The 20,370-nt window shown below is 35.7% G+C and overlaps 1 protein-coding gene across 2 annotated transcripts in view; it reads left to right on the top strand.

Annotated features, from left to right (window-relative positions):
* si:dkeyp-97b10.3 (uncharacterized) overlaps nucleotides 1-20,370 on the top strand; it is a 40,121-nt gene that overhangs the window by 14,456 nt on the left and 5,295 nt on the right. Inside the window, exons 3-12 of one of the 2 annotated variants that reach the window (XM_058745503.1) lie at nucleotides 2,153-2,185; nucleotides 6,644-6,712; nucleotides 7,085-7,120; nucleotides 7,198-7,247; nucleotides 8,600-8,652; nucleotides 9,293-9,510; nucleotides 9,680-9,930; nucleotides 17,472-17,615; nucleotides 17,696-17,831; nucleotides 18,645-18,692. In XM_058745503.1, the coding sequence (XP_058601486.1) occupies nucleotides 2,153-2,185; nucleotides 6,644-6,712; nucleotides 7,085-7,120; nucleotides 7,198-7,247; nucleotides 8,600-8,652; nucleotides 9,293-9,510; nucleotides 9,680-9,930; nucleotides 17,472-17,615; nucleotides 17,696-17,831; nucleotides 18,645-18,692 (1,038 nt within the window). Of the gene's footprint in view, nucleotides 1-2,152; nucleotides 2,186-6,643; nucleotides 6,713-7,084; nucleotides 7,121-7,197; nucleotides 7,248-8,599; nucleotides 8,653-9,292; nucleotides 9,511-9,676; nucleotides 9,931-17,471; nucleotides 17,616-17,695; nucleotides 17,832-18,644; nucleotides 18,693-20,370 lie in introns of both variants that reach the window. The other variant, XM_058745502.1, reaches the window with a different exon arrangement.

Below are 20,370 nucleotides of genomic sequence, written 5' to 3'. Positions count from 1 at the left end.
TTCTTAGTTCTCCTATAGACTGAAAGAGCCCTATTCCTGTTTTTTAATATTTCCAATATTTTCTGATCCATCCAGGGCTGGCTCTTTGCTTAACTCTCACCTGTCTGAGGGGGGCAATTTTGTCCACTACTTTAAGAAATAAAACTTCTAAAAAAATAAAAAATTTCCAAGCATCATCAACTATTGAAATATTTAGAATATCATTCCAATTAACTCTTTTAAGATAGTGTTTAAATACTTCAATATTATATTTTTTTAACGATCTAATTCGTACTGTTTTATGATTATTAAATCTTATTTTACTACGTTTTCTTGTACAAAAAATTATATTATGATCATTGATACCAAAGTCAATTACTCCCTTCTGTGAAATATATTTTTCATCAGATACCAAAATTAGATCAATGGTACTTTCCCCACCTTCCCAAACTCTGGTAGATTTGTTTATTATTTGGGTTAAATGGAATAATTGGCATAATGACTGCAAAGCTTTAAAATTATCCCCTGTTCTATTAGATATATTTGTATTAAAATCCCCCATAATAATACATTCTTTTGCCAAATCATCGTTATTGTTATTCAGAACAAACTCAAGTCTCTCATAAAAATTTTTTGACTGGGTGGACGATAACAAACTCCAAACAGTATAGGCTTAGTCGCAGGCATCAATAAATCCAACAACAATAACTCCTGCTCCACATTAATGTCTAACACATTAAAATTAATATCCAATCTAATAAAAATACAAACACCTCCTCCTTGTCTATTTCGATCCTTCCTAATAACATTATAATTATCTACTTCCAGGGCTCACAAAATTTCAAAATCCCTGGTAGCCCTTCGGGCAGGTACTCTTCAGATTTTGGTAGCCCGAAAATTAATTTAACTATTTTACTATTTTATTTTATTTTATTTTTTTTAAATTTTAAATATAGAAAATCAGATAGGAGTTTAAATGTCAATCAAAAATATTTTCAATACACAAATATCAACAAATATGAAGGAAGGAATTTTATTTCACTATTTACAGGGTATCTGCAGAATTTTTAAAAATATATTTAAAGGCAATTTATGACCCATTTTAAGAGCCGCACAAGTATAATGAACACAGTATGAGCGGGGTTGGACAGTGTCTATGGTAACACAGTTTTGAGCCATAAAATTACATGATTTACAGTTCAGATACAGGTTTCCACAAAAACAAAAATCTTATACAACAGCGTTTCAGGCTATAGACCGTTTTTATGAAAAGGGATCAATCAAGCATATAAATTATGTTAATTTAAAACGTATAAATATTACTGTCTTAATTGTTTAGATTTTTAGAAGGCACATCAACTTCTTTTTCATTTACAACTCTGTCCATGAAGAGTGTTTTGAGATCGAGGGCCTGGACGAGTGTAAATGTAATAGGGAAAAAATAATATTCCGCCTGTAGCCAATAGATATCACGTCACATCTTACTTCAGATAAAACACTAAAGCATTGCTTATTATCAGAGAAGGTTTCGCTTGATGGGCACAAATTACAAACGATAACAAGCGCCAAAAATGAAATCACAATGCCGTGTCCTCCTGCCGCCATGCTACCACATTAAACCCTGAACCTGACATGTGCCTTTCATTGTTTGAATGACATTAATTTACAGTAATACCAAAACTGTCTTTACTCACCATCAAACATGCAGCATATATATCATTGCACAGTCTGATTGTAAAATAACAAATTAGCACACTAAACTATTTATACATTGTCTCAGGTGGCACATGGAGAACTGCAAAAGCAAATCAAGAGCAACTCTATTTACAAGTCAAAACACTAAAAGTAACACGAGAGTCAGGAGGAGAACACACACACACACACACACACACACACACAGAGAGAGAGAGAGAAGGCTATCATTGCAAAAGGAAACAGGAAGACCAGACTCAATAATAAGAGTCCCAGAACAAATAAAACACAAAAACAGTGACCTCCAGTGGTCACAAAAGGACCAGAGCACCTAACGTACAATCAGTGTGATTGCTGGTTAATTTCTGTTATTTTTAATGAAGTATTCTCTTCTGAATGAATCAGGCGAGCTTTAAATGGTGAGGTTATTAGTTCACGAGCCCTTCATAACCCTGTCATGTTTCTGTTTTCTGTTGAACAGATCATCCTGCTGAAAGCTCTCACAGCAGTACAGGTGCGTGGATTCATTTAAAACTCATGTCTGTGGTTTCATTTAATAAGGCACGAATTGTTGAGTAGCATATGAAGAATTAACAGACTGTAAATATTCCATCTAGATGAAGTTATCATTCTCTATATGACAGATTTCACAGATAATTGGCTTCAGCATTTTTCCTAATGTCTCATGCAGAAACACTAAAATATCAGACTTAGTGCAGCTGCAGGAACAAGTGTGTGAATCTTTGGTTCTCTCCAGCAAAAGACAAATAACACACAAACGATAGCATGAAAACATGACTGTTTAGGCTGGAACAATGAACTCTTGGGTTTAATGAGAGCTCCACTCTTTGTGCAGCAGTGATGGTGTAATCATGAATCACGTCTGCACAGCAGTCAGGAGCAACTTGACACATATAGACCTACTTTCTATCACGGTAGTGACAAGACATGCATGGGTTTACCTTGCTTACCCTGATCCACGTATGATTCTGCAGAAGAACAATGGTAGAGGTTAATAAGACAGAATACAATGTAGAATCAAGGGCCGTAGAGTCGTTGGAATTTTGAAAAGTTGGGCTTTTACACACTTTGCAGATGTTACCATTATTAACAAAAGTACATTTTCAGACTCAGTGCTTTACTGTTAAATATTCATTTCCAAGAGAGAAATTATGTCATATTACTAGTAAATGAATATTTATTATAATGTACATTTTGACCCTGAGAGGATTTTCCTAAAAGCTCTAGTTAATGTTATCGCATTGGACTAAAATTGACTGACTTTGCACAAACAAGTTTTTTTCCTTTTTTTTCTCTTTTCTTTTCTTTTTTGATAATTTTTGTACTTTTTGGGGGGATTTTCCGATCCTACTTAGTTACACTCGTGGTGTTCCTGGTCAAAAATGACCACTCTACAAAAAATAGCTTTTAAATTTCTTGTTATGCTATATTGTTGTTTACAAATATTGGTAAGTCCCTCAGATTTTGAGAGAATATTTCCAAATATTTTTTATTTTTATTTTTATTTTTTTCAGGTGCATGAGCTCAGATCAATGAAGTCTATGATCAGCCAGTTCCAAACAGATACTGCTAATTGAAAACAAGTTGATAAAAAGATTGAATCCAAGATTTGGTGATAATACGGCATAATGGCAGATTTACAAGCATTGTCTGTCACTTACAAGCAAGGCTGATCATTTTTGACCGATTACACCAAATTAGCTGAAGGATTTTCAGCACAGGGATAGAGTCGACTGTCATCTGCTCGTCCTAAAACATGTATGATTTGTATTTTGAGAGGAGCTGTTGGGTAAAACGTCCAGGCTGCTGTCAAACCAAATTTGTTCTTTCTTTCTTTTTCTTTTTTTATTTAGTGGAGTTGTAATTGACTAAAATTCTAGGAATCTTAGACTAGTTTTAGTCAATATATAAACTCATATTTTAGTCATGCTGCATAATAATGAAACTACTCAATTCAAATTGTTACTGATCACGATTGTTGTCATTTTGAGAATTTCATCAGAATTATTGCACATTCGCCTGTAAACAGAAATCAAGACAATGCCAACTCATACACATGCTTTTCTGACCTCATCTAGTTTCCTTATTACATTTTCATAAATGAACGCACTCTCTGCATTGAGAGAAGCAGTTTTCATAAAGGCTACGCTAAAAAAATAAATAAAAAAAAACTGTTTCAACTTAAATTAATTTGTTACCCGCTGACTTAAAATTTTTAGTTTAATCAACTTGAAATGTCAAGTTACTCAATGTTAATTTAAGGGACAACTAGAATATTTTAATTGACAATTAAAAAAAGTTAAGTCAGTGGGGTAATGAATTATTTTAAGTTAAAACAACTTTTTTTTTTTTATACTGCAAAGATGTTTTAGCAATACTATTTTTTTGTTTCTAACAACCCTTTCTTTTAGATTTATGTTTATTTTTGAAATTTTCCACATAACATGGATAGTATTTGCCCCTTAACATAAAGGCAAACATTTATGCTAATGAACAAATATGTTGAACAAGCTGTAATGAGATGCAAATATACAGTAGCTCAGCACACGATTCTCAAACATGGTGAGGATCAACAAATTTTAAATCAGTAAAAATATATCACTGTAAAACCCGACAAGTCACAGTAACACAAACTGTTTGAGTAAACCGATTGCCTTAAACCATTTAAGTTTTTAAAACTAACAATTATGAGTGCTCTGAACTTATTTCAGTTGAGTTCACTAAAATAAGATATACATTGCAGTTAAGTAATTAAGTGATTAATTAAGTGCTGATTGAGCAATAGTGATGAACACCTGCTGTTAACAAACACAATCACTGACAGAAAGAGAAACACAAGAACAACAACTGACTTTAGACACATGCTTAGATGAAATCAACTGAAATAAAATACATTAAATCTCAAGATCTGATTAAACAACCCCACAAACAGCATCACCAGCTCCACTTATTAATAACCAGACTGACTTTATTTCTGTCAGACATCTACAGAAGATCTTATTGAGAATTAACTAAGGTTTAGATGTTAATTTATTGTTTCATTTGAAGTAACCATGTTAGAGATCAGTGTCTGCTTTAGTTGGGCTCTTGAGCCTTGACTTCTGTGTTGGTAGTTTTATTTCTGTTTCTTTTTCTCTGGCTGTTGCAACCATGTGTTTGTTGAACATATTTGTTATAACTCAAAAGCCCAGAGAAAATGATCAGTAGTTGGTTGTTATATATTTATAATGCCATTCATCTCTTAGTGAGTTGTTCTCATAGAGAGTGAAGATAGACTCATTGTGTGTCTAATTTCTGATTAAATGGATGTTGTATTGATTATAGTAAAAGTGATTCTAAGAGCCAGTGATTCTGTGACGTCAGTTAACATAAAGGACTTTCCAAACAGTTTGTCCACAAAAAGTTTTAATACATGCTGGGAGCCATGGATGAGTTTTGTACTATGCTAGTACCCAGCATGCATTGCAGCATGATTTTGATTATTTTTGTAATGGTCACCATTGTTGAGGTTCACAAGCTGATTCTTGATGTCTGTGTGAGTCTAATTGCTACCATAGAGAAAAACTTTTTGTGGACAAACTGTTTGGAAAGTCCTTTATATTAACTGACTGTCACAGAACCACTGGCTCTTAGAATCACTACTATAATCAATACAACATCCATTTAATCAGAGATTAGACACACAATGAGTCTACTTTCACTCTCAATGAGATCAGTTCACTTACAGATGATTGTCATTATAAATATATAACAACCAACTACTGATCACGTCCTCTGAGCTTTTGAGCTGTAACAAATATGTTCAAGTAACACATGGTTACAACAACCAGAGGAAAACAACTACTAACACAGAAGTCAAGGGTCAAGAGCCCAACTAAAGCAGACACTGATCTCTAACATGGTTACTTCAAATGAAACAATAAATCAACATCTAAACCTTAGTTAATTCTCAATAAGATCTTCTGTAGATGTCTGACAGAAATAAAGTCAGTCTGGTTATTAATAAGTGGAGCTGGTGATGCTGTTTGTGGGGTTGTTTAATCAGATCTTGAGATTTAATGTATTTTATTTCAGTTGATTTCATCTAAGCATGTGTCTAAAGTCAGTTGTTGTTCTTGTGTTTCTCTTTCTGTCAGTGATTGTGTTTGTTAACAGCAGGTGTTCATCACTAATGCTCAATCAGCACTTAATTAATCACTTAATTATTTAACTGCAATGTATATCTTATTTTAGTGAACTCAACTGAAATAAGTTCAGAGTACTCATCACTATTAGTTTTAAAAACTTAAATGGTTTAAGGCAATTGGTTTACTCAAACGGTTTGTGTTACTGTGACTTGTCGGGTTTTACAGTGATATATTTTTACTGATTTAAAATTTGTTGATCCTCACCATGTTTGAGAATCGTGTGCTGAGCTACTGTATATTTGCATCTCATTACAGCTTATTTAACATATTTGTTCATTAGCATAAATGTTTGCCTTTGCTTTTAAGGGGCAAATACTATCCATGTTATGTAAGAGACTTTAAAAATAAACCTAAATCTGAAAGAAAGAGGTAAAAAAAGATTAATATTGCTAAAAGATCTTTGCAGTATAAAAAAAAAAGTTGTTTCAACTTAAAATAATTTGTTACTCCGCTGACTTAAATCTTTTAATAAGTCAGCGGGTAACAAATTATTTTAAGTTGAAACTATTTTTTACAGTGTGGTTGCTCTGACAGATCTTTTAACACTCAGTAGGACTGACTTTTATTCATTAGATGAACTAAAGTTTTTAAGTTGTCGGTTGCTAGTTGAGTTAACTTAAGTTGATTGCGATAGGTTGCCTTATTTTTTTGAGTTAGGTCAACTTTTTTTTAAAGTTCTAATATTAATTCCAAAGTATATTCAGAGATTTATGCCAGTGTTTCTTCCCCAAAGATTTGATATGAATGTGCATGTGTTTGTTCAGATAACACATCAACTGAGGAGAGCTCGGAGGAAGAGGAAGCCCATGAGGAGGAAGAGGAAAGAGATTCAGGTGCAGATTTGATCACTGTATATAATCTGTTCTGGTGAACTAGAAAACACATTTTCATCTCCTTATAATCCACTAAAATATTAGTATCTGAACAGTAATGTATCTTGCAGCTTTTCTTGGTATGTTTTTGTCATATGTCTGAACAACCTAAGTGCCTCTGTGTTTTAAACAGAAGATGAAGTGCACTGAAAGCCTAACATACAGTACAACAGTAAACACCTTTCCATAAGAATCACAATAACGAGAGAGACTGGAGTAAGATTTTATTTTAAGATCAAATTTAAATGTAAAGCTTTCAGGGGTCCTGTAGGTCAATCCTCTTGATCTTGAGTCAAGGATAAACCATAATGATAAATGATCCTGTGTTTCCAGACCCCGACACGAGCGCCAGAGCAGAAAATCACACTGGTAATGATCCTCCTCTCATGTGTGCTGTGTTTAGATCATGAGCTGATGTTATAAATCTGTGTTTGTCTCCCATAAAGCCTCAGACGAGCCGCTTCAGTCCTGCTGTGAGAAGTGCAGAGCTCTAAAGGTCAGGCTCTGAACACAGAACGCTCTTAGCTTCGGGACATTTTACAAAACATACAGTGTAGTAAACAATCAAATAATTAAACAGTGGGTATCTGTAAATATCAGGTCTTAAAGTCTCCAGCTGTTGCATTCATTGCTAAAAATAAGTATCTTGCTCAGTATTTTGTCTGGTTTTGTCTGTGGTACAAATATCTAAACATTCTTGAATACTAAATTCAAGTCTAATTTTCTTTGCTTGGTCTTAAAAAGTCTTAAATTTACCTTCATAAAGCCTGTAACATTGTGACTTTCAGCACAAGGCTAGTACTGGCTCTCTGAAGACATTTCCTATCAGTCAAACATTTGCCACACATTGTTTTACTATTATTCTACAGCGTGGAAAATATTGACAACTATGAAATAACACAAAAGGGTGTAGTGATAAAGGAGGAACATGTGTGATGAGCACTTCTTTTTATTCCTCACTATATGATCTGTCAAAAAAAGATTACTATGATCTTTATCTATAAAACTGATTTCAAGTATTTTAAGCAAAAGCTCTTAAGCAGAAGCCCTAGTGAAAAATAGATATACAAAAATGTATTTGAAATACATTTATTTCATGCTAAGTATACTACAAATACATTTACATATTTATGTACTTGATAACAATACCCTGCAGTTGTACTTTTGGTATACTAAACTAATTTTGTGCTTAATGCACTTTAAATGTGCGGAAGTAGTGCTGAGGTTTAACTAAATATATACTTTTGTATATTTGATTGTGCTAAAGTGGAAGTATTACTTCAGGTACTTACTATTAAGGTATTACTTACTATAGGTATTACTTCAAATCGAAACCGATCCGAATTTTTTTTATGACAGATGAAAGTTTTGGAGGCAGTGAGTAAACGTGATTAACACAACGTGAGGTCGCATTTATTTTTTAATGTGCAAAAATTTCGGACTCAGTGTGCAATGACCTTTAATATTAAGAAATGTGCACTGTGCACAGGTAGTACTCCATATACAGTTTATTTATCATTTTTATATAGTTGTATGACAGTATATATGTTAATATATTTGAAATAATAAGTATGAAATAAATGTACTTTAAATATATTACTTTTTTACTAGGGGAGAAACATAAATTGAAAGTATAAACTTTGCTTAACATAAAACAAAGTCATAAACATAAATTGAAGTATAGGTTAAATTTGACTGGTAGTGTATCTATATGCCAGTGGTTTTCAAGAGGTATATATAATACTGTTGTAGCTTAAGCGAATGGAAAAAGCCAGTGGATTGACAGAATGGCTTATGAACGGCTGGTGATGAATGTAATGCTGACACAAAACTGTTTTTCCCTCACAGAATCCCAAATTCGAGCTCGTCACCCCCAGGAAAATGTCTAGAGATCGGCTACAGTAGGTTCTGTTCTCCATACTGTACATACTGTATGTCCTCACTGTCATCACAGTGGTGTGATCGGTCTCATCTGACTCACAGCAGATGTGTCCTCGCTTTATGACTCTCTTTTTCTAAATGACCAGTGCTGCAGTCTAAACTTAACTAGTGTAAAATCCTTCTCTGCACCGGCAGCTTTAGAAGAACCCAAGATGTAATGTGAGAATTGTCAAATGTGTCACTGAAATGTTTCTGCTGCATGGTATAATTCCCCGATGAATAATAGGTCAAGAAAGCCAAGTTTCAAGTGCCACGTTATTTTAGACACTTCCAAAACTGTTGCAACAGAGGTGGAAATACAATTTTTAAATGCATGAATTATGTTTCCATCTTTGTTGCCACAGTTTTGGAAGTGCCTTTTTCTGTTCTAAAGAAGAGGGTGCCAATACTTTTGTCCACATAGCGTATATATGCTAGTGTTGAAGTATGTTTTTGAGAACTTGAGATGTAAAATATTAAACCTTTTAATGATCATTACAGCTTATGAGTTAAACAATAGCTGATATTTTCTGACTAAACTGAATTTTGAAAGTGTTGTGATAACTGTATAGGCTGCAGTGCTTACAAACGTGAGTTTAGGCTCCGTTGACTCTTGTGTAGGCTGCAGCTGGATGCTGAGGGTGTGTATGAGTGCTCAGACACCGGGCTGGTGTTCGAGGTCTCTCAGCGCGTCAAGATCACCTACTGCGTTCTCTCCTGGAGCAAGTTCAGCACATACTTGACTGGATCGTGGAAATTTGCTGGTCCCATTTTTGACGTGGACTGCGATCCGTCTATTCTCAAATCCGTCCAGTTCCCACACTCACTGTGTCTAGCAGGTACAGAGATTTCATAAAGTTTGGGGTTTTTGGTTTCTCCCAAAGAATAAGTGCTTGTTTGAGGGTTTTTGAGAATTGCAATGAAGTGTGTGTTTGTTTTCCATCATTCTCACTTCTTTTCTTTCTGCTCACTCTTTTGCCGTGGTCGTCTTCCCTTCGCTCTCAGCAGATAAAGACAACGAAGTGAAGTTCAGCGTGCTGCATGTGAAGAACAGCCGTGGTCTGATCGAGCCCTCGGCCGATCACTCCGGCAGTCACGTCAAGTGGACCGTGTCATCTCTTTCACCCGTGGGTCCGATTGTTCAGACGTCTAAATTAGCAGAGCACCATGGGGTGGTGCAGGTGTTCAAGGAGGTGGGCCACGAGAGCTCCTTCTCCTTCAGAGTTTACCTGGCTGGAAACAACTGCTCTGACATCAAGGTGAGGAAACACGTTAAAACGGTTTATCAGCAACAAAAAGTCTTCTGCTTTCACAGAAATGAGACGGTTTTTACACAGCACTGCTGACGGGTTTATTCTCGGTAACGCTGCTTATGTGACCTTCTGGTAATCTGCTAAATTTAGATTTGATTCCAGGGTTAAGCTAGAGCAGTGGTGCGCTGTGTGCTGTCTAAGTGACAACGTCACTGTGACAGACCAGTTTCGGTTCTGCATTTCGTTCTGCTTGTCTACCACTCTGGGTGATTATTGCTCGTGAGTGAGTGTGTGATGTTTGATGTTTGATTGTGTGGGTGTCATCATCTACTAAATGCCTAGCAGCTTTAAAATACCTGTAGGATCTCAGCATCATACTTTCACTTTTCACAGTAGCTGAGACTTTCCACGACTAGGCAAGGTGAGTTTGTTTCTTCATCAGGTTTGTAGAAATGTGTCTCTGCATCAGTGTCTCAGCAATGGATGCTCTGCAGTGAATGGGTGCCGTCAGAATGAGAGTCCAAACAGCTGATAAAAACATCACAATAATCCACACCACTCCAGTCCATCAGTTAACATCTGGAGAAGATATAAGCTGAAACAAACGACACTGATGCAGAGACACATTTCTACAAACCTGATGAAGAAACACACTCATCCTGATCTCAGATGAACTGAAAGGAAGCACATTTCAAGCAAATTTTCATTTTTTGATGAACTATTCCTTTAACAAGTAGTGAACGGAGATGCTTAGCCTTTAAAATAGTTGATTGTTAAACATAATTTGCGAGCTATATGAGAACTAATATGCAGGGCCGCATTAAGACTGCACTGGGCCCCGGGGCTATGACTTACTGCAGGACCCCCCATCACAATAATGATATATATATCTATATAGTTATATATATATGGGATAAAAATCCTATTTAAAGCTTTAACTACAGTATATGTGAATGTGAGCCTTAGACCACAAAACCAGTCTTAAGTCGCTTAAGTCAATAGCAATAGCCAAAAAAACATTGTATGGGTCAAAATTATAAAAAAAAAACCATTTATGCCAAAAATTATTAGGATATTAAGTAAAGATCATGTTCCATGAAGATATTTTGTAAATCTCTTACCGTAAATGTATAAAAACTCAAATAGTTGTATCTCGGCCAAATATTGTCCGATCCTAACAAACCATACATCAATTTCAGATGATGTATAAATCTCAATTTTGAAAAATTTACACTTAAGTCTGGTTTTGTGGTCCAGGGTCACATACAGGTGCTGGTCATATAATTAGAATATCATCAAAAAGTTGATTTATGTCACTAATTCCATTCAAAAAGTGAAACTTGTATATTATATTCATTCATTACACACAGACTGATATATTTCAAATGTTTATTTCTTTTAATTTTGATGATTAGAGCTTACAGCTCATGAAAGTCAAAAATCAGTATCTCAAAATATTAGAATATTACTTAAGACCAATACAAAGAAAGGATTTTTAGAAATCTTGGCCAAATGAAAAGTATGAAAATGAAAAGTATGAGCATGTACAGCACTCAATACTTAGTTGGGGCTCCTTTTGCCTGAATTACTGCAGCAATGCGGCGTGGCATGGAGTCGATCAGTCTGTGGCACTGCTCAGGTGTTATGAGAGCCCAGGTTGCTCTGATAGTGGCCTTCAGCTCATCTGCATTGTTGGGTCTGGTGTCTCTCATCTTCCTCTTGACAATACCCCACAGATTCTCTATGGGGTTCAGGTCAGGCGAGTTTGCTGGCCAATCAAGCACAGTAACACTATGGCCATTGAACCAGCTTTTGGTACCTTTGGCAGTGTGGGCAGGTGCCAAGTCCTGCTGGAAAATGAAATCAGCATCTCCATAAAGCTTGTCAACAGAAGGAAGCATGAAGTGCTCTAAAATCTCCTGGTAGATGGCTGCGTTGACTGTGGACTTCAGAAAACACAGTGGACCAACACCAGCAGATGACATGGCAGCCCAAATCATCACTGACTGTGGAAACTTCACACTGGACTTCAAGCAACATGGATTCTGTGCCTCTCCACTCTTCCTTCAGACTCTGGGACCTTGATTTCCAAATGAAATGCAAAATTTACTTTCATCTGAAAAGAGGACTTTGGACCACTGAGCAACAGTCCAGTTCTTTTCTCCACAGCCCAGTTAAGATGCTTCTGACGTTGTCTCTGGTTCAGAAGTGGCTTGGTAGCCCTTTTCCTGAAGACGTCTGAGCGTGGTGACTCTTGATGCACTGACTCCAGCTGCAGTTCTCTCCTTGTGAAGCTCTCACAAGTGTTTGAATCGGCTTTGCTTGACTGTATTCTCAAGCTTGCGGTCATCCCTGTTGCTTGTGCACCTTTTCCTACCCAAATTCTTCCTTCCAGTCAACTTTGCATTTAATATGCTTTGATACAGCACTCTGTAAACAGCCACACCTTTCAGTAATGACCTTCTGTGACTTACCCTCTTTGTGGAGGGTGTCAATGTTTGTCTTCTGGATCATTGCCAAGTCAGCAGTCTTCCCCCAGTCTTCCCCATTATTGTGGTTTCAAAGAACAAGAGATACTCAGAATTTATACTGTAGGGATGGTCATTTATTCAAACTCAAATGTAAATATTCTAATATTTTGAAATACTGATTTTTGACTTTCGTGAGCTGTAAGCTCTAATCATCAAAATTAAAAGAAATAAACATTTGAAATATATCAGTCTGTGTGTAATGAATGAATATAATATACACGTTTCACTTTTTGAATGGAATTAGTGAAATAAATCAACTTTTTGATGATATTCTAATTATATGACCAGCACCTGTATATTCTTGATGCACTGAAATTTGATAATTTTTGTTATCAATTTCAATATCACAACTGATAATACTAGTCTAAGTAAACATAAGCTTACTGAAGACAAGTAAACAGTCACAATTAGGCTACAACAGAACAAAGATCATAAGAAATCGACCTACTTGAAATACTTAAAGCACTGAATAATATTATGATGTATAAAAAAAATTTACAAATAGACTGAATGGTGTCCACTGTATTCAATATACATTAATTCTTATTTATTTTACAAAAGTGATTCAGTCAAGGACAGTGAGTGATTTTCTTTCTGATGTTTGATTTACATTAATGACACAAATGGCAACAGCAGCTATATTAGGCTGCTTTAGAGGAATAGTTCACCCAAAAATGAAAATTCTGTTGTTGTTCTAAACCTGTATGAGTTTCCTTCTGCTGTTGAATGCAAAATAATATATTTGGAACAATACTGGTAATCAGACAGTTGCTGGGCCCCCATGACTTCCATAGTATGAAAAAAAATACTCTATTGGAGTCAATGGGGACCAGAAACTGGTTGCGATCATTCTTCAAAGTATCTTCTTTTATGTTGAGGAAAACAAAGAAATTCATAGAGGTTTAGAACAACTTGAGTTTAAGTATGACAGTATCTTCATTTTTGGGTGAACTATCCTTTTAATATCTCATCATATCCAGGATCTCAGATATAACACTACACATGCTTTATCTTTAAATATTAACGTTCATTTAAGACACAAATAACTGTGTTTACGAGGATCCTCGCAAAGACGAGATGACACACTGCGGTGTATTTGAACGTTTAAGCACAACAAGGAGCGAAAAGTTTATTCAGTCGCAATACGAGCAGATGCACGCCACGCGAAATCAGACTGAAACCGTCTTAATGCACGCATTTACCAGAATAAATTCTGCCCCACTGCTTAATGTTCACTAACAGTTTAAACCATTTGCTTTAATACCTGCTTAAAACTCATTTAAATGATAAGTTTAGCCTACATCTTGACGCGCAAAAATCTTGATTATCTCCCAACCCTTAAATGAATAGCCTATATAGAGTTTGTTCAAACACAAAACCATTATACTGTACATCCAGTTAATAATCAAACTAACCTAAAATCTGTGTGGACGATGACGCTAACTGTTTTTTTGTTTCTTTTATGCTCTGCGCAGAATAAAAAGTGGACTGCTGTGCGCGGTCCACTCGCTGTTCCAACAACTTCCACTCCATCATTAGCTTTAGTAAAATAACCCAATAGCTGGGGATTTTACTGACTAACTTGTGTTTTTTTTTCTGTTCTTCGTATTTGGAGTTTTTCATTTTTTGAGCCCCACTCTCTCAGAATTGCTGACATTTTTACTTATCGAATATTGTTCTTTGCGCGACCATTTCCATATTACTCCAGAACGCAGTGAAGAGTGGAGGTGAATGAAGAAATACAGGGCAGCGATCGCTTGATAGATATGTGCACATATCGTTCAAAAAAGCCCCCTCCTTGCTCGGGCCCCGGGGCTTCAGCCCCGCCTAGCCCAATGGTTAAAACGGCCCTGCTAATATGTCACAATTTTAAAGAGGGCCCATTTTTAATATGTAAAAAACCACATGGAAACCAGTCAACTGAGGTCATTTGGCTCTTTCATCTTTTATCGTCAAATTGATTCTATCGTGAGAAGTGCTCAACTCAAATAATGACCTTTGTTGCATTGTGGCTAAAAAAAGAATAATAATTGTACATCAGAAATTACAGCCTCAGATGCAAAGCCACATTTTCTGGTTAGGTACTCACCGATGTGACACAGGCCAAAACTGTTGAATGAAGCAGATTGCTATTTGTCATCTATTGACATTGCCTCATCGACTGATGTCCCACAACAGTTTGTGGGCTGCTTATCTTTGGACAGGGGCTCGTCTTTGCCTTCTGCTGTGGGTTTAATCGTCACTTTCACATGTGAAATGACTTCCTGTGGTCAGCACACCACAGAGCAGCGTAATTCACGCTGTCAGAGAAGCCATTTCAGTTTCAGTCAGTCAAAAAAACTCTAAAGACCTTCGTCTTTTTCATGTACAGTACTTACCCTCATGTCCTTCCAAATGAATATGAGTTTCTTCTAAGAATGCCCTGGCCTCTTCTGTGCACATAATCAAAGGGGACTGGGTCTGTCAAGCTCAAAATAACAAAAAAGCACCAAAAGTATTATGAAAAGTTGCTTTATTTCAACTTTGGTCTGCCCTAGTCTGATTTTAGAGGCCTGTGTTGCAAAGATGCCAAAGTTTTACTACCATAAAACTATATTCCTAATTTTCTTGTAAGATGGATGAGTGTCTATCAATAAAAATAGTAAATAAAAAGAGATTTGAAAATAGTAAACCACCAAGATGGCAGGACGTCATGACAGAAAACATTTTCTCATGAACAATCCAAAATGAATGAAAAATAACATAAAGCAACTAGAATTCTATTAGTCCACATCTGTTGGTGTTCAATATTTTAATTGTACTTTTTTTTTTTGATTTGCATGTTTTTCATTGGACAATGTTTTACTTTCAATAAAAAGCTTCGCATACTTGACCAATGGAAAACCCGGGGACAAAAGTATTGGGTATCGTTTGGGTTTTTTTCGATACCGGTGCCAAATCGATACACTGTAAAAAATTTCCACCTATTCCAACTTAAAAACTTAAGTTTTGTGGCTGCCTTAAATTTTTAAGTATAAACAAATTACAAATACCAGTCATTTCAACTCACTTTGTAAAATCCTGACTGGCGCTGAACTGCTCTCTGTAAGCTGATTGGACTTTTCAGTATTAGTTGTTTCAACTAATCATGTCAAGTAAAAAAAAAATAATAATCACTTGTGATTCACAATGGTGACCATATAAAAAAAAAAAAAAAAACAATCATGCTGCAATGCATGCTGGGATCCATGGATGAGTTTTGTACTATGCTAGTACCCAGCATGCATTGCAGCATGAATTTTCTTTTTTTTCTTGTTTTATAATGGTCACCATTGTTGAGGTTCATAAGCTGATTCTTGATGTCTGTGTGAGTCTAACTGCTTCCGTAGATTAAAACTTTTTGTGGACAAACTGTTTAAAAAGTCCTTTATTAACTGACCGTCACAGAACCACTGGCTCTTAGAATCACTCCTACTATAATCAACACAACATCCATTTAATCAGAGATTACACACACAATGAGATCAGTTCATTGATCATTTTCTCTGGGCTTTTGAGTTGTAACAAATATGTTTGAGGAACACATGATTACAACAACCAGAGAAAAAGAGGAGAGAAAAATAAACTAACACAGAAGTCAAGGGTCAAGAGCCCAACTAAAGCAGACACTGATCTCTAACATGGTTACTTCAAATGAAACAATAAATCAACATCTAAACCTTAGTTAATTCTCAATAAGATCTTCTGTAGATGTCTGACAGAAATAAAGTCAGTCTGGTTATTAATAAGTGGAGCTGGTGATGCTGTTTGTGGGGTTGTTTAATCAGATCTTGAGAGATTTAATGTATTTTATTTCAGTTGATTTCATCTAAGGCTGTGACTAAAGTTAGTCGTTCTTGTGTTTCTTTTTCTTCAGTGATTATGTTTGTTAACAGCAGGTGTTCATCACTAATGCTCAATTATTACTCAATTAATCACTTAATTGAAATGTATATCTTATTTTAGTGAACTCAACTGAAATAAGTTCAGAGCACTCATAATTGTTAGTTTTATAAACTTAAATGGTTTAAGGCAATAAGTTTACTCAAACAGTTTGAGTTAACCTAACTTGTCGGGTTTTACAGTGCACAAAAATAAGTCGAGCAAACTTTTAAGTTGGCTCAACTTTCTTTTTTTTACAGTGTGCCAGTAAGTTAGAACTTAAAATGTTAAGTTCACTGAATTAAATTGGTCTCCTTGAATTTCAATAACATTAAACTGACTTAAAAAATCAAGTTGAATCTAGCATAACTTACAAAAAAAAGTTGAAATTGCTTAAAAAACCGCTACCTGCTGCTGTCAGAGCAAGTGTAATTTCTGCATTCACGCACTCCTCAGATGCTCTCATTTCCCGAGTTGTGCTTTTAAGTCGGAATGTGAAAACAGCACGCTCGCGTTACTACTACAAAGATTTGTTGGACTTGTATTATTTGAGCTTTCCGACGTGAGTTCACGTGCATTTTCTCATTCGGGAAATAATTTTTCACGTGCGGTGCCGGTGATGATGCTTCTTACGTTTGTTTCGGAGAAACAAAGGAAAAATATTTTAATCGATCTCTCAGGCATGGCACCGAAATGAGGCACCGAAATCTCTGTTCTGATTCGGTTCTAGTACATACCGGTTACTTAGGTACCGGTGCCATATTGGTACTGGGTTTCGGTACCCAACCCTACACTTTATGCAATATGGATTGTTTTAAATCAGCTTCACAGAAATAAACAGGAAAATAACAATATTATTGTTGCAAAATTCATCAATTTGAGCTGTAAAACAGCCTCTACAGACAACAATAGTGGCATTATTAAACTCAGTTCAGTTCAATAACGCTGTCAGAGAAATGACGGGAAGGATTGTAGTTCTGCGTAAAACATGTGGAATTTGTTTGGTTTTTGTCTAAATCCAACTGATCCTGAACCCTGGGTTAGTTTAGCGTGACAATACTTGCCAAGACTCTGATAGAGGTTCTTCAGAATTACCGCTGATGCCATGTTTTGCAGGACATTAGGAGGGCCGTCCGGCGGTCGAACAACTTTAGGAACAACAAGAGGTACATACAAGTGGACAAGCCACCCACATGCATGCTGGAGGAGAACAGGAGGTACCGTCTCATCAGCGAGCCCATGGGTCACATCACACCGGAGGTACTGCAGACGCGGCCGGAGATCACGGCTCCAGCGCTCAGCTGTGAGGTTATCATGTGTGTGTGTGTGTGTGTCTGCAGGACATGCTCTTCTCTCCTGTCATCGTGGAGGTGAAGGGATACTTCGAGGTCTTCTTTGAGGAAAGTCCTCCCTTCAAACTGTCCTTGACTGATGCTGACTCAGGTCATACTGTATGGACGGCTACCATCAGAGAGGGTACGGCTCACTGAACACAAACACGAGCGGCTCCTTTGCTTTGGTGCCAAAAATGTATTTTTCATAATTTTCCATAAATTTCTAACTGTCACCCAAAGCTTGATATTATTTCAACCCTCTGACAGTAGTCTGATAAAATTTTGATCGCTATGACGTTATGGCTAATATGTAGACATAATGAAATAATGCTAAGGAGAATGATTATCTAAATGAGTATTTCTTCGCGCCTCCCTCAAATATGATGTCAGAAAATCAAGCCATTATTTTGAAATAAAAAAATAACAGGGTTGAACAGAAAGGAAAAAAAGCTGTTTTTGCAGAGACAAAAACTAAATATGTCAGTAATATTTCAACAGTTTAAGGACCGATTCTCACTATTAACTAGTTGCTTATTAGCATGCATATGATTAGCATATTGGCTGTTTATTAGTACTTATAAAGCACATGTTAATGCCTTATTCTGCATGACCGCAGTTTAGATCCCTTAATCCACCCCATACCTAAACTGAACAACTACCTGCTGACTGTTAATAAGCAGCAGTTTAGTAGTGTATTGAGGCAAAGGTCATCATAGTTAATGGTTAAGAGTGAGAACTGGTCCCCAAACTATAATCCTGTTCATTTGAAACAGTAAGACATGGAGACACAGTTTCCTGAGAATGACTCATGTTTGTAAAGAACAGTAAATATAATTATAAATCTTTTAGGTGGATGCTGCACACTGGTGGTACTTGAGGAGATTCCCCCTTCTATGTTAAGCGCTTTGAGTACCCAGAAAAGCGCTATATATAACAAATTATTATTATTTTACAGGAGACTGCGTACATCATCTAAATGAAAACCCCAGGAAACCATCGAAAGGTATGTGGTGCGTCTCTGTCCTCAATATAGTGCTGCAGGGATGATGTGTTTTTGTCAGCCAAAACCCAGAAACCAGTTGCTTGAAGTAAAAGTGCTTTGTTTTGTTGTTGTGCATGTTTTATTCCATCATAAAATACATCAATAAATCTGCCATTGGATTTTTGTAAAGCTTTTATTCATCTTGAAACTCACATTCAATAAAGACATTTTTTTAAATAAAAACTGAAAAAGTTGAAGCGTAATGGTAGCGATGTTGAAGTCAGTGTAGACTCTAGTGTGTCTATATCCAGTGATTTTCTTTTCACTTCTGAAGATTGTATTTAGGCTTCAAAATTCACAACAGTTGTGTTCAGATCTTCATGATGTAGTTTCGTTTTGTGTGAAAACATGGTTTTAAAAGAGTGCCAGTGTTTCCCCTGGGGGTGGGGTGGGGGGGGGGATTCCATTTTTCTGTTTTAATTTTTCTGGACTCCTTCTTAATGGTTAAATAAACTTGTATTAATCAGAAAGCATGTCTAATTAATTAAAATCATGAAACTTAAACAATTTATCATCAATCTATTAAAAGTTTAACAAAAATGATGTTTAGGGCCCTATGAAATGTTTTATTTTTTCCAACCTTATGGTTTATTGTTAACAATAGCCTTTTATTCTTACAATAGCCTTATGAATTTTATTTATATTTTTAAAGGCATAAAACATTCACAATTTATCTTTTAATTAATGAAAATTAAACGAATTTAATTTTTTTGGAAAATAAAGGGGATTTATTATTACAATTAAAACATTGAAGAAATGTTGTATGATTATTCCTTAAAAATAAGGTTTTAATAATTTTAGCAGTAGTAGTAGTAGCCTATTACATACATTCTATTGAACAAAAGTAATGTATTTCTGCCACGTCTTCAAGTTAAACCGAACTTTTATTTTGACGGGTTGCCATGAATACCTTTACATTTCTGTGACGTGTGTATATGATATGAGGATAGTTTTACTTAAATGAAACCCTACTCTCTCTAAGTATTAACCAAGATGATCATTTGAAAGGAATTTCAGTATTTGACAGGAAGATCAAAATTCTGCTCTTTCTTTATTTGTCAGCGATAAAGCTATAAAGGAAATTAATAAAATATTTTTGGATTTTATCTGGAAAAATAGACCTTACAAATTAAAAAGAGAAGTGCTTGCTAATTCCAGAAGCGAAGGTGGCCTTGATTTTTTTGGACTTCGCAGATACTGTAAACACCTTTAAAGTAAATTGGTTGAGAAGGTGCCTTATGAATCCAATGTCACTGTGGTTCTTTATTCCAAATAAGATATTTGACCAACTTGGTGGCCTATCTTTCTTACTAAAGTGTAATTTCTTGCCTGGCAAGTTACCTATTTCCTTATCTAACTTCCATCAGCAACGTCTTCTTTCATGGAAATTGTGTTTTGTCCATGGTTTCTCCCCCACAAAGCTCTCCTTTGGAATAATGCTGATATAACTGTTAGAAATAAGTCTCTTTTTTCCCCCTAGATGGTTTAATAATAACTTGAACTGTATTCTATCTGTGTTTGATGATTTTGGTAATATTTCAACTTACGAACAATATATGAATCCAGTCCCACCAAAGGAATATAATACTTTGATGAGAGCCATCCCAGTAGGCTTAACCCAGTTAATTAAAAATCACCT

Source organism: Onychostoma macrolepis, chromosome 15 (genome assembly GCF_012432095.1).
Source record: "Onychostoma macrolepis isolate SWU-2019 chromosome 15, ASM1243209v1, whole genome shotgun sequence".
Lineage (NCBI taxonomy): Eukaryota > Metazoa > Chordata > Actinopteri > Cypriniformes > Cyprinidae > Onychostoma > Onychostoma macrolepis.
The sequence above is the reverse complement of the archived record's forward strand: the minus strand, read 5'-3'. Positions and strand labels throughout refer to the sequence as shown.